This window comes from Cebidichthys violaceus, unplaced genomic scaffold (genome assembly GCF_023349555.1).
Source record: "Cebidichthys violaceus isolate CVI_PGR_0920_01 unplaced genomic scaffold, fCebVio1.0.p SCAF_35, whole genome shotgun sequence".
NCBI lineage: Eukaryota > Metazoa > Chordata > Actinopteri > Perciformes > Stichaeidae > Cebidichthys > Cebidichthys violaceus.
Window position 1 is genome coordinate 2,336,445 of NW_027176539.1, and position 13,863 is coordinate 2,350,307.

Genomic DNA, 13,863 nt, shown 5'->3' on the forward strand with positions numbered 1-13,863 from the left:
CGTGTCCCTCCAGTAGACACCCACGGAGCTCAGGGTCGGCCTGTTTTACAGCCCGTTTGCCGTAGATACCTGTGAAACGTCTCAGCCGGCCCACAGAGCAGCGAGAGGACCGGCTCAGAGCGGTGACCCGTCACCCTCTGTGTTCACACCGCCGAGACAAACTCTGAATCAAGGAGATGTTGTTCGTGTAGCTGTGAGCGCTGCGTGTTCACGGCCGCGTGATGGAAAAGTACTCCTGTGACTCCTGTCGTCTGTCCTTGGACAGCGAGAGGACGAGACGTAAAGATAAGACGGGCTCCAGTCCTCCAGCTGTGTTTGTCCTCGGACAGTCAGACACCTTTATCTCCTCCGGGAGTCTGGGTCAGACTGCCGGTTCAATACGGTGAGACGGGACCGATTAGAAGCTGACCTCAGACCTGGAGAGTCCTGAAGCCAGACATGACTCAGCATTTTACACTTCCTGTTTCCTCGTCTCAAAGTCATTGGACGTCATGCAAGAACATTTTCATATCTTTAACTTAACTCTACATTATTTACATACGGTGAGCTCACCAGTCATCAGCAGTCAACACATTTTGCATAATTAACGACCCAGTGACACAAAGGCTCAGTGTCCTGGACTCACAAGGACTCAGAATCAGAAGCAGTTTATTGATTAATACGTTTCAACAGAACAGGAATGTGGCTTTGAGAATTGTTCAAGACAATAAATCAGACCGGGCTCAAGGTTTTCCAAAACCTAACTTAGTAGTGTTGTTGTCTAAACCTAACTAAGTAGTTTAGTTGTCTCTAAACCTAACTAAGTAGTTCAGCTGCATAAACATTGAGGGTTTGAAGTAAAAATATGTGGCTCTTTATTCTGACAGTAGACCTGATAGTAGACCTGACAGTAGACCTGACAGTAGACTTGATATTAGACCTGACAGTAGACCTGACAGTAGACTTGATATTAGACCTGACAGTAGACTTGACAGTAGACCTGACAGTAGACTTGATATTAGACCTGACAGTAGACCTGACAGTAGACTTGATATTAGACCTGACAGTAGACCTGATAGTAGACCTGACATTAGACCTGACAGTAGACCTGACAGTAGACCTGATATTAGACCTGATAGTAGACCTGACAGTAGACCTGATAGTAGACCTGACATTAGACCTGACAGTAGACCTGACAGTAGACTTGATATTAGACCTGATAGTAGACCTGACAGTAGACTTGATATTAGACCTGATAGTAGACCTGACAGTAGACCTGACAGTAGACTTGATATTAGACCTGACAGTAGACCTGATAGTAGACCTGATAGTAGACCTGACAGTAGACCTGACAGTAGACTTGATATTAGACCTGACAGTAGACCTGATAGTAGACCTGATAGTAGACCTGACAGTAGACTTGATATTAGACCTGACAGTAGACCTGATAGTAGACCTGATAGTAGACCTGACAGTAGACTTGATATTAGACCTGACAGTAGACCTGATAGTAGACCTGACAGTAGACCTGACAGTAGACTTGATATTAGACCTGACAGTAGACCTGATAGTAGACCTGACAGTAGACCTGACAGTAGACCTGACAGTAGACCTGATATTAGACCTGACAATAGACCTGACAGTAGACCTGACAGTAGACTTGATATTAGACCTGACAGTAGACCTGACAGTAGACCTGATAGTAGACCTGACAGTAGACCTGACAGTAGACCTGACAGTAGACCTGATATTAGACCTGACAGTAGACCTGACAGTAGACCTGACAGTAGACCTGATAGTAGACCTGACAGTAGACTTGATATTAGACCTGACAGTAGACCTGACAGTAGACCTGATAGTAGACCTGATAGTAGACCTGACAGTAGACCTGACAGTAGACCTGACAGTAGACCTGTGCCATGAGGAGTCCAGCAGACAGAGGAAAGAGAGTTCCAGCTTCACTCTGTTTATTTCAGGCCTCAAAGAGAAGGTCAGAGACACGACAACAGAACTGTGTCAAATAAATGTTTGTGTTCACAGTCAGTGGAATGCAGTGAATGCATGAATGCGTGAATGCATGAATGCATGAATGCAGTGTTTGATGTCAGCTCTGGTATGTGACACATGGATGAGCAGCAGCTCAGAGTTCAAACATACGTGACGCTGAAGGCTCACGTTTCACCCTGTTGTTTGGACGTTTGATGGTTTGAGTTGACGAGCAGGAACTCTGACTCTGAGTCACATTGGACTTCTTCTGGAAGGGTCGGATAGTTTGGAGTTCTGAGTTGTCTTGAATGCAGCACGATATAACTGAGCTGCCTGTGTCCTTAAAGCTACGAGGAACTTTAACTTCTCTTGGTTCTGTTGGTCCCTGTGGACTAAAGCTGTCGTGTCTCTGACAAAAACAAAGAATAGATGCTTAAATTAGAATATTAATAAATACAAAAACAATTATAATAATAAATAAAGATATTAATGAAAATACAAACATCTAAAAATCTTATGATTAATACAGATAATAATACAAATAAATAAAAAAATAAACAAAACAAAATGTCCTAAAATTAAAAATATATCAATACAGAATTGTATAATGGTAAATTGAGATAATAATGAAAATGACAAAAGAAAAAAAGAGATTATAATAATTAATATAGAACATTGTATTAAAGAATAAAGAAAACAAGAATGTCCTACAATAAATTAAGATATGAATGCAAGTTACAAATAAATAAATAAATATTACAATGAAAATAGTAATGTGTATAAAAAAGGTGAATTAAGATATTGATGTCAATAAAAAAAAGTTGACAAACAAAAAAACATAATGATTAATCAAGCTTTAAATTATAAAAATAATAAACTTAGAAGATCTATAACAAGTTATAAGTTGGCGCATTGCGCCCTCTGGTGGCGGACAACGTTAACGACGCACTTCCGCTAACCGATGACGCCACTTCCGGTTGTGCAGCAGCCATTTTGTCTGTTCGGGCAAGTCTACCCTGACGGTTACGAACTGCAGTTCCACCTTCAAAACAATTTGAAATGTTGTCGTTGGCGTCTTTATTCCACGCGATCTTCCGTCTGAACGCAGTCTAAAAATATTAATAAAATATTAATTACACATAAACGAGTCCTGCAGCAGCAGAGAGCCGCGCGGAGCCGGGAGGAGGACAGGAGGACAGGAGGAGAGGAGGAGACATGTCGTGTGAGGAGAGCTACTTGGCCATCATTCGCTATCTGACCGATGAACGGGAGCCGTACGCTCCGGGGACGCCCGGGAACACCAAGAGGAAGATCCGGAAGGCGGCCACCTGCTACGTGGTCCGGGACGGGACTCTGTTCTACCAGCGCCGGCTGAAGGGCCACCATGAGTTCACGGAGCTGGAGGTGGTGCTGCAGGACGGCCGGAGGAGGGAGCTCATCGACGAGGCGCACACCGTCACCGAGGGGGGGGAGCACCTGAACCAGCAGGTCACATGGGACACCATCTCCCAGAAGTACTGGTGGAGAGGTGAGACGTCCGGCTACCGAGGGGGGTGTAGGAGACCTGGGGCACCGGAAGGGGGGTTAAAGAGAGTTGGGGACCCGGGTCCCTGTAGATACGGTCACTGAGGGGGGAACAGGAGACCTGGATCACTGGGAGGGGTTAAAGGGTCCCAGCGCCGGTGTAAACATGCACTGGTGTTGGTGAGACTAGGAGACCAGTCACAGGTGGACTCAGAGTGGACTCATCCTTATGTGCTGGTCTCTGGTCCTGTGATGGTCTCATGGTCTCATGCTGGTCTCTGGTCCTGTGATGGTCCTCAAAATACAAATACTTAATCTAGAACATAAATATTAAAACAGAAAAAATAAGTTCAGTAAAAAGTACAAAATCAAAGACAAACAGTATCTTCACAGACAGACAGACAGAGAGAGACAGACACACACAGACAGAGAGACAGACACAGACAGACAGAGAGACAGACAGACAGGTGAGGGTTTTAAACAGTGCGTCTGTTGTTGGAGCTCGTTGGTGAGTTTAACATCAGGAGACGTTCACCGATGATCCTGAGAACCAATCAGTGAACGTGTGACTCAACAGCAGCTCTTTGTCTCCATCTGGTGGTGAAGTTCAGAACCACAACATTTAACATGACGTATGTTAATATTAAATCATCAATGTGTACTTATTATCTGGACCCAGGAAGAGGATTTATTTATTATAAGTATATCATAATTATATAAATAATCTATAAATACATAATAATTATATAAATAATTTGTAAATAAATAATAATTATATACATAATGTATAAATACATAATAATAATAATGAAAATAATCTATAAATACATAATAATTACATAAATAATCTATAAATGCATAATAATTATAAAAATGTATAAATAAATAATAATTATAAAAATAATTTATAAATAAATAATAATTATAAAATTAAATAGTTTTTCTGTCATCGATGGACACAATTATTGATCGTTGTACAGGTTGATTGTGATGTCATCGTGATTGACGTGTGATTTAAATATATATATATTTATATGTTTATATGTTTATTTATATATATATGTTTATGTGTGTGTGTGTGTGTGTGTGTGTGTGTGTGTGTGTGTGTGTGTGTGTGTGTCCCTCAGGGATCCTGAAGAACGTCAAAGACCACATCAGAGAGTGCTCTTCCTGTCAGAGCCGGAGAGGAGCTGATGACGGCTCTGGACCTCGACCCTTCAGCCGGCCGGGGAGACGCAAGGCGGCCGCCGCTAACGCTAACAATGAGGAGGAGGAGGAGGAGGAGGAGGAAGAGGAGGGAGACGATAGTTCAGTCTTCACTGACTCGTCTTCTCAGCTCAGATCCATGAAGACGACGGCGAAGCATGAACTGGTGTTTGTATGTTTCTGCTGTTTCTCCTGTTTATTAATGTTATTATTGTTATTATTATTATTATTATTAATGCCCCCCCCCCCCCTCAGGTGGACAGTAAAGGTGAGGTGAATCAGTTCCTTCCTAATCACAGTCGGACCATGTTGGACAAACTGAACCAGCAGCGCCTCACGAACCAGTTCTGTGACATCACGCTGCTGATTGAGGGGGAGGAGCATCGCGCCCACAAGGCCGTGCTGGCGGCGTGCAGCGAGTACTTCAACGAGCTCTTCTTCGAGAAGGGCGCCGCCTCCACGCACGAGGCCGTGGTGGACCTGTCCGGTGAGACCCGAGGAGGGACAGCAGCGCTTCTGCGTCGCCGTCTGTGTTTCTAACCCTTCGCTTCTGTCTGCAGGCTTCACTAAAGTCAGCTTCCTGCCTCTGCTGGACTTCGCCTACACCTCCGCGCTCACCTTCAACTTCTGCGTCATGGCCGACATCGCCAACCTGGCTCGCCACCTGCTGATGACGGAGGTGCTGCAGATCTGCGAGTCGGTGCACAAGCAGGTGGAGGAGCAGAAGCTGACGGTGTACCAGAGGGGAGACGTGCACACGGTGGTGTCCAGCCAACCGGCGCCGGCCCGGGACGACGTCAAGGACGAGTCGGCCGCCTTCGTGGTCACCATAGAGAGCGACGGCCGGGCCGTGGTCACGCAGAGCGGCGAGCGCGTGGCGTTCGCCGCTCCTCCCGAGGAGGACGCCTACGCCCGGCGGCACGCGAGCGACGTCGTCGTCGTCGAGGCCGCGGAGGGAGAAGAGGTGCATTGTGGGGAGGCCGGACAGAGCGAGACGGTGACCCTGATCGCTCACGAGCCGGGAGAGACGCTCACCCTGATCTCCGGCGGCGCGGACGGACCGGAGGGCGACACGATGACCGTGGTCACGCACAGCGGGCAGGCCGGGGCCAGCGAGTCCCTCGCCGTGGTCTCCGCCTGCCTGGCGATGGAGGAGCAGCCGGCCTCCGAAGCCTTCGTCATCAACGTGGACCCGGACAAAGGGGGTCCCTCGGAGGTCTTCAAGCTGTCCTCTGAAGCGACGGCGGCGGCGGTAGAATCGGCTCCTCCCGCTCCCCAGAAACGTAAGCGAGGGCGTCCGGCGAAGGTGAAGCGGGAGGTGGAGGTGGAGGAGTTCGTGCCTCTGGAGGAGGAGGAGCCGTCTGCCGACGAAGGACACGGAGACAAACAGGACGCCGACGACCCCAACAGGAGACGACTCCGGCAGCGCTCCATCGCTGAGGGGGGGTACGCCCGCCTACACATGGGGCTGGAGGAGGAGGAGGAGGAGGGGGGGAAGGGGGGGGGCACCTCACCCAGAGCCGTCACTCCGAAGGTACGTTTGAATATACTCCTTAAAATATATAAAATATACTCCTTATATAAAATATATAGAATATATAAAATATACTCCTTATATAAAATATATAGAATATATAAAATATATAGAATACATAAAATATATAGAATATATAGAATATATAAAATATATAAAATATACTCCTTATATAAAATATATAAAATATATAGAATATATAGAATATATAAAATATACTCCTTATATAAAATATATAGAATATATAAAATATATAAAATATACTCCTTATATAAAATATATATATATATATATATATATATATATATATATATATATATATACATACACACACACACACACACACACACACACACACACACACACACACAGTGGATATAATAAGTCTACACACTCCTGTTAAAAGTCCAGGTTTTTGTGATGTAAAAAAATGAGACCAAAATAAATCCTGTCAGAACTTGTTCCACCTTTAATGTGACTGATAACGTGATCAATTCAACTGAAAAACTAACTGAAATCTTTTAGGGGGGAAAATATAAAATAAAAATCGTACATAACCTGGTTGCCTAAATATGCACACCGTGACACTAATACTTTGTTGAAGCACCTTTTGATTTTATTACAGCTCTCAGTCTCTTCTTTACAAAAGAGCTCCAAATGTGTGAGACTGTGAGGGCATCTCCTCCACAGCCCTCTTCAGATCACCCCACAGATGTTCAGGAGGATTCAGGTCTGGGCTCTAGCTAAGTCATTCCAAAACTTCAATCTTCTTCTGGTGAAGCCATGCTTCTGTTGATTGAGTGGTGAGCTTTGGCTCATTGTCGTACTGAAAGGTGAAATTCCTCTTCATCTTCAGCTTTCAAACGGAACCTGAAGGTTTGATGCCAAAGTTGACTGGTATTTGGAGATGTTCATAATTCTCTCCACCTTGACTAAGGTCCGGTTCCAGCTGAAGAAAAACAGCCCAGAAGCATGATGCTGCCACCATCATGCTTCACTGTGGGCGTGATGGTGCCACCACCATGCTTCACTGTGGGCGTGATGCTGCCACCATCATGCTTCACTGTGGGCGTGATGGTGCCACCACCATGCTTCACTGTGGGCGTGATGCTGCCACCACCATGCTTCACTGTGGGCGTGATGGTGCCACCACCATGCTTCACTGTGGGCGTGATGCTGCCACCACCATGCTTCACTTTGGGCGTGATGCTGCCACCACCATGCTTCACTGTGGGCGTGATGCTGCCACCACCATGCTTCACTGTGGGCGTGATGGTGCCACCACCATGCTTCACTGTGGGCGTGATGCTGCCACCACCATGCTTCACTTTGGGCGTGATGCTGCCACCACCATGCTTCACTGTGGGCGTGATGCTGCCACCACCATGCTTCACTGTGGGCGTGATGCTGCCACCACCATGCTTCACTGTGGGCGTGATGCTGCCACCACCATGCTTCACTGTGGGCGTGATGCTGCCACCACCATGCTTCACTGTGGGCGTGATGTTCTTTCAGTGTTGTTTTTGCGCCAAACATATCTTTTTGAATTATGGCCACAAAGTTCAGCCTTGGTTTCATCAGACCATAACACATTTTTCCACATGCTTTTGGAGACTTCATGTATGTTTTTGCAGTTTTTTTCCGGGCTTTGATGTTTTTCTTTGTAGGAAAAGGCTCACGTCTTGCCACCGTACCCCACAGCCCAAACCCATGAAGAACACAGGAGATTGTTGTCACATGTAGCACACAGCCAGACGTTCCTGCAGCTCCTTTAATGTTGCTGGAGGCCTCTTGGAAGCCTCCCCGACCAGTTTTCTTCTCGCCTTCTCATCAATTTTTGAGGGACGTCCAGTTCTTGATAATGTCAAAGTTGTGCCATATTTTCTCCACTTGATGATGATGTCTCCACTGTGTTCCATGGTACATCTAAAGCCTTCTCCTGACTGAGACCTTTCAGCAGTGAGAACCCTCTGATGCTTTAGAAGCTCTCTGGGGATCGTGGCTTTTGCTGTAAGATGCAACTAAGAAAATGTCAGAAAAATCCTTCTAGAACAGCTGAACTTTATTTGGGATTAATTAGAGTCACTTTAAATGATGGCAGGTGTGTACTGACTATTTAACATGAGTTACAATGTTCTGAACACAGCCACATCCCCAGTTATAAGAGGGTGTGCATATTTAGGCAACCAGGTTATGTACGTGTTTTATTTTTTATTTTCCCCCCTAAAAGATTTCAGTTTGTTTTTCAGTTGAATTGATCATGTTCTAGGTCACATTAAAGGTGGAACAAGTTCTGACAGGATTTATCTTGGTCTCATTTTGGTCTCAGACTTTTTATATCCACTGTAGAATATCTAAAATATATAGAATATATAGAATGTATAGAATATATAGAATATATAGAATGTATAGAATGTATAGAATGTATAGAATATATAGAATGTATAGAATATATAGAATGTATAGAATGTATAGAAGCGACGGTAACCCCTCTAATTAGACCGTGATGTGTTCAGGGGCCTCTGAGGACGGGTAAGAGAGGACGACCACCAAAGCAGCCGGTGGAGGCTCAAGGTGAAGGTCAGTCTGAGTCGGGGGCGGAGCCGGAGCCCGGCGCCGCCGCGGAGAGCGTGACGCCAGCAGAGCTCAGCGCCGACGAGGCCGGGACGAAGGGGGCGGAGCCTGAGACGGAGGAAGCCAAACGGGAGCCGGCGGCCGGTGACGGACAACACACGTGCTCCGAGTGCGGCACGTCTTTCCAGAGGCGCTACTCGCTCATCATGCACACGCTGAAACACGAGAGGGCTCGCGGGTACAAGTGCAGCGTGAGTATCGGAGCTCATCCAACTTCCTGTTTCATAACGCTCTGAACTCACAGATGTTCCTCTCCCTGAGCGGCTGATGAACAGTGTAGTTTGTAAGAAGACGTGCTTTTCCATCCTGGTTTCTGGGTTCAGAAGGTTAACGGCGTCGCGGTGCGTTTGTGTCCCTCCAGCTGTGCAGTAAAGAGTTCCAGTACGCCGCCTCGCTCCGAGCCCACCTGGCCCGACACAAGCAGCAGAGCAGCCAGCGGCTGCCGGTCCACAAACCCCCCGCGGAGCCCGGCGCCGACGCCAAGCCGGATGGAGATCTGGACGAGAAGACGGCGTCGTCGCCGCACACCAAGAGAGAGTTTGTGTGCGACATCTGCGGGAAGACGCTGCCGAAGCTCTACTCTCTGAGGATCCACATGTTGAACCACACGGGGGTCCGTCCGCACTCCTGTAAGGTCTGTGGGAAGACCTTCGCCCTCAAGCACAGCCTGAAGATGCACCGAGCGCTGCACGACGTCACCAAGCAGTTCCACTGTGAATACTGCAAGAAGTCCTTCGTCAGCAAGAGGAGCATGGAGGAGCACACCAGCCTGCACACAGGTGAGACCTGAGCACGGGTGAGACCTGAACATAGGTAGTATCTGACGTCACTAAAGACGAGTGAGGAAACCTTTTTATTTCTGTTTTTCACTGTGAACCTTTAAATCCGTCCACAGGTGAGTCAAAGTACCTCTGTAACACCTGTGGAGCGACCTTCCATCGAGCCTCGGCTCTCAGCAAACACCTGAAGAAGCACCTGCCCAAACCCGACGTCCGCCCGTTCTCCTGCACTCAGTGAGTATCCGTCCGTCCGTCTTCGTGGACGCGGTGAGAGACGCCGTTCTAACGTTAAAACTCTGTGTGACCTGCAGCTGTGACAAGAGGTTCTACGAGGCCAAAGACCTGCAGCAGCACATGAACAAGCACATGGGCCTGAAGCCCTTCCAGTGTCAGGTGTGTGGGAAGTGCTACAGCTGGAAGAAGGACTGGTACTCTCACGTCAAGTCCCACAGCGTGGCCGAGCCCTTCAAGTGAGTCCAAACGCTTCAGCACCACGGTTACTGTTAGTGGTATAGAGGACCGTAGTGGATCCGTACTGACCCCCCTCACAGTTTAACGTTAACCATCACAGTGTAAATAAAGTTTAACGTTAACCATCACAATGTAAATAAAGTTTAACGTTAACCACCACAGTGTAAATAGAGTTTAACGTTAACATCATAGTGTAAATAAAGTTTAATGTTAACCACCACAGTGTAAATAAAGTTTAACGTTAACCATCACAGTGTAAATAAAGTTTAATGTTAACCATCACAGTGTAAATAAAGTTTAATGTTAACATCATAGTGTAAATAAAGTTTAATGTTAACCACCACAGTGTAAATAAAGTTTAACGTTAACATCATAGTGTAAATAAAGTTTAATGTTAACCATCACAGTGTAAATAAAGTTTAACGTTAACCGTCACAGTGTAAATAAAGTTTTACTGACAATCGTTCTCCAGTATTCAGTAAAATATGTTTTTCTAGTCTCAGGTGACCTCTGGTCCACGGGTGTAACGTGTGTCCCTGTGTGTCCTCAGGTGTAACGTGTGTCTTCAGATGTAACGTGTGTCCCCGTGTGTCCTCAGGTGTAACATGTGTCCTTAGGTGTAACGTGTGTCCCTGTGTGTCCTCAGGTGTAACGTGTGTCTTCAGGTGTAACGTGTGTCCCCGTGTGTCCTCAGGTGTAACGTGTGTCCCTGTGTGTCCTCAGGTTTAACGTGTGTCCCCGTGTGTCCTCAGGTGTAACGTGTGTCCCTGTGTGTCCTCAGTTGTAACGTGTGTCCCTGTGTGTCCTCAGGTGTAACGTGTGTCTTCAGGTGTAACGTGTGTCCCTGTGTGTCCTCAGTTGTAACGTGTGTCCCTGTGTGTCCTCAGGTGTAACGTGTGTCCTCAGTTGTAACGTGTGTCCCCGTGTGTCCTCAGGTGTAACGTGTGTCCTCAGGTGTAACGTGTGTCCTCAGGTGTAACGTGTGTCCCTGTGTGTCCTCAGGTGTAACATGTGTCCTCAGGTGTAACGTGTGTCCCCGTGTGTCCTCAGGTGTAACGTGTGTCCTCAGGTGTAACGTGTGTCCCCGTGTGTCCTCAGGTGTAACGTGTGCGGTAAGGAGTTCTTTGAGAAGGCTTTGTTCAGGAGACACGTGAAGAAGGCGACTCACGGGAAGAAAGGACGAGTGAAGCAGAACCTGGAGAGAGAGTGTGAGCAGTGTGGGAGGAAGTTCACCCAGCTGAGGGAGTACAGACGACACGTCAACAACCACCAGGGTAAGACCTCCTCTTCCTCTTCCTTCTCTTCCTCCTCCTCTCTCTTCCTCCTCCCCTCCTTTGACGGTTCCTCCTCCTCTCTCCTCCAGGAGTGAAGCCGTTCGAGTGCCTGACGTGCGGCGTTGCGTGGGCCGACGCCCGCTCCCTGAAGCGTCACGTCCGCACGCACACGGGCGAGCGTCCGTACGTCTGCCCGATGTGCCAGGAGGCGCACATCGACGCTCGCACGCTGCGCAAACACATGGCCAAGTTCCACGGGGACAACCTGCCGGGCAAGATCATGCTGGAGAAGGACACGCTGCAGTTCCACAACCAGGGCACGCAGGTGGAGCACGCCGTCAGCATCCTGGCCTCGGAGCTGCCGCCGGAGCTGCGTCCTGCACGCCCGCCGCCGTCCGAGGAGATCGAGACGGTGCTGATCACGGAGGAGACGGTGGAGGCCGTGGAGGCGGTGCAGGCCGCGCAGGCGGCGGTCGACGGCTCGGCGACGACGCTGACGGATCAGGGCATCATGCAGGTGGTGAACTACGTCCTGGCCCAGCAGGGCCTCACCGACACCAAGATGGAGGACGGGGCCGAGGTGGTCCAGACCGTGGAGGTGGAGGTGGCTCACGTGGCCGAGGTGGAGTAGACTCGCTGTGTAAAGAAATGTTATGGGATGTAAAGAAATAACTATTTTTTATTTTCTTTGTGAATGTAAATATATACGAGAACCACAAGAAGAGAATGGGTTCTCATGTTCTGTGTGAATGAATCAATAAATAGACATGAGGCTCTTTGATCTGGATCAATGAAGTTTATTCATTCACTCGGTGATGATCTAACACTATTACAGCAGTATGGAACACAGCAGTAGTTTCTTCACAGCACTAACGGAACTCGGTGGTCCGTAAACACACAAGAACATGTTATAACAAAACAAAACAAGGTAATAAACACACTACGAACAAACTCTGCCCAGACACAAGCCTCTTACTGTGAGACGACTTGGCAGCGGTTGATGTGGTTCTTTGAGTTTCTTGATTAAAACTTGTCTCCGGAGCTTCAAGCTGCTCCTTCAGAAGTTACAGGAATTCTTCTTCCTTTTGACCAGTGTAATGTCGACGTTAACGGGGAGAGAACGGGGCACCGAAGTTCTCCGTTCTCTCCTTCACGATCCAAAAACAAACCCAGACAGTCCAAGTTAAGATGACCTCGGCTTTCTCTCAAAGCACCAACGCTGGGCCTCCTTTCACCAACGCCAGTCGGACGGCGATGAGTTTGTAGAGATGCTTTGACGTCAGACCGTTGAACAGGTAGTCAGAAGGCCCTCGTCCAATGAGAACTCAGTGTTGAGTTTTGGATGAAAATTCACACGTAGGTGATATTTAACCCAGATCAGGCTGTACATGGTCCCAACATAATAAATATAAATATACTTATAATAATAACGTCTATGACAGCATTGATGATTATAATAACAATGAATATAATTATACTAATAATGATAACAGTAATACTAATAATATTATTTTCCGAGTTTAACCATAACTCGACACGTTGACCTTGATACCTGCAGACATGAAGGTGTTTCCCTTCATTCCATTGAAGTGATTAAAATAAATGAAGCCACACGTGAAATAATTCCACACGGAGGACGATGAACATGCGATAACACGGATATTTATTCAGATTTATATCAAAATACCCGGCACATTGCAACATATTTACAACACATTGTACAAAAATATGAAAAAGCAGATGGTCTCGGTATCGATAATCAATACAGTTATTACTGGTGGAGACGCAGTAATATTCACATCAGGATGATTTGTTCGTGTTCTTTAGGGAGACTTTAACAAAAAAAGATCTATACATATTTATATACACTTCTATCAGCTTTTGGCCAGTTATCAAATGAAACAAAACGAGAACATCAGTCATATATTTTACTGTGGAACACTGGGTCAAATACATACATATATATATATATATATATATATATATACGTATATATATATATATATATATACATAAATATATATATATAAATATATATATATATATATATATATACATAAATATATATATGTATATATATATATAGACATACATAAATATATATAAATATATATATATGTATATATATATATATATAAATATACATAAATATATATATGTATATATGTTTATATATATATATGTATATATGTTTATATATATATATATATATATGTATATATGTTTATATATATATATATATGTATATATGTTTATATATATGTATATATATTTATATATATATATGTTTATATATATGTATATATATTTATATATATATGTTTATATATATATATATATGTCCGGACACAAAGCGTTGATGCTTCGGTCTCAACACGTAGAAAATAAAAGCATAATATAGAAGCTGGAGCAGAAACACAGAAGTTAATACTTGTGACAGGAAACGGGTGAAATGTTTACAATCAATGCTGACTTT

General features: G+C 45.7%; 1 protein-coding gene across 1 annotated transcript; it reads left to right on the forward strand.

The window, feature by feature from the left end:
• Positions 1-2,949: 2,949 nt before the first annotated feature.
• zbtb11 (zinc finger and BTB domain containing 11) lies at positions 2,950-12,174 on the forward strand. Its single transcript, XM_068725444.1, has 10 exons — positions 2,950-3,493; positions 4,617-4,867; positions 4,951-5,182; positions 5,256-6,229; positions 8,746-9,054; positions 9,225-9,642; positions 9,759-9,876; positions 9,954-10,112; positions 11,212-11,387; positions 11,477-12,174. The coding sequence occupies exons 1-10, from the start codon at positions 3,181-3,183 to the stop codon at positions 12,016-12,018; spliced, it is 3,492 nt and encodes a 1,163-aa protein (XP_068581545.1). The 5' UTR covers positions 2,950-3,180; the 3' UTR covers positions 12,019-12,174.
• The last annotated feature ends 1,689 nt before the right edge of the window (positions 12,175-13,863 follow it).

Coding starts and splice junctions, on each gene's coding strand:
- zbtb11 (XM_068725444.1), top strand. CDS start 3,181: ATGTCGTGTGAGGAGAGCTACTTGGCCATCATTCGCTATCTGACCGAT. Junction 5,183..5,255: donor GGCCGTGGTGGACCTGTCCG/GTGAGACCCGAG, acceptor TTCTGTCTGCAG/GCTTCACTAAAGTCAGCTTC. Junction 9,643..9,758: donor GCACACCAGCCTGCACACAG/GTGAGACCTGAG, acceptor ATCCGTCCACAG/GTGAGTCAAAGTACCTCTGT.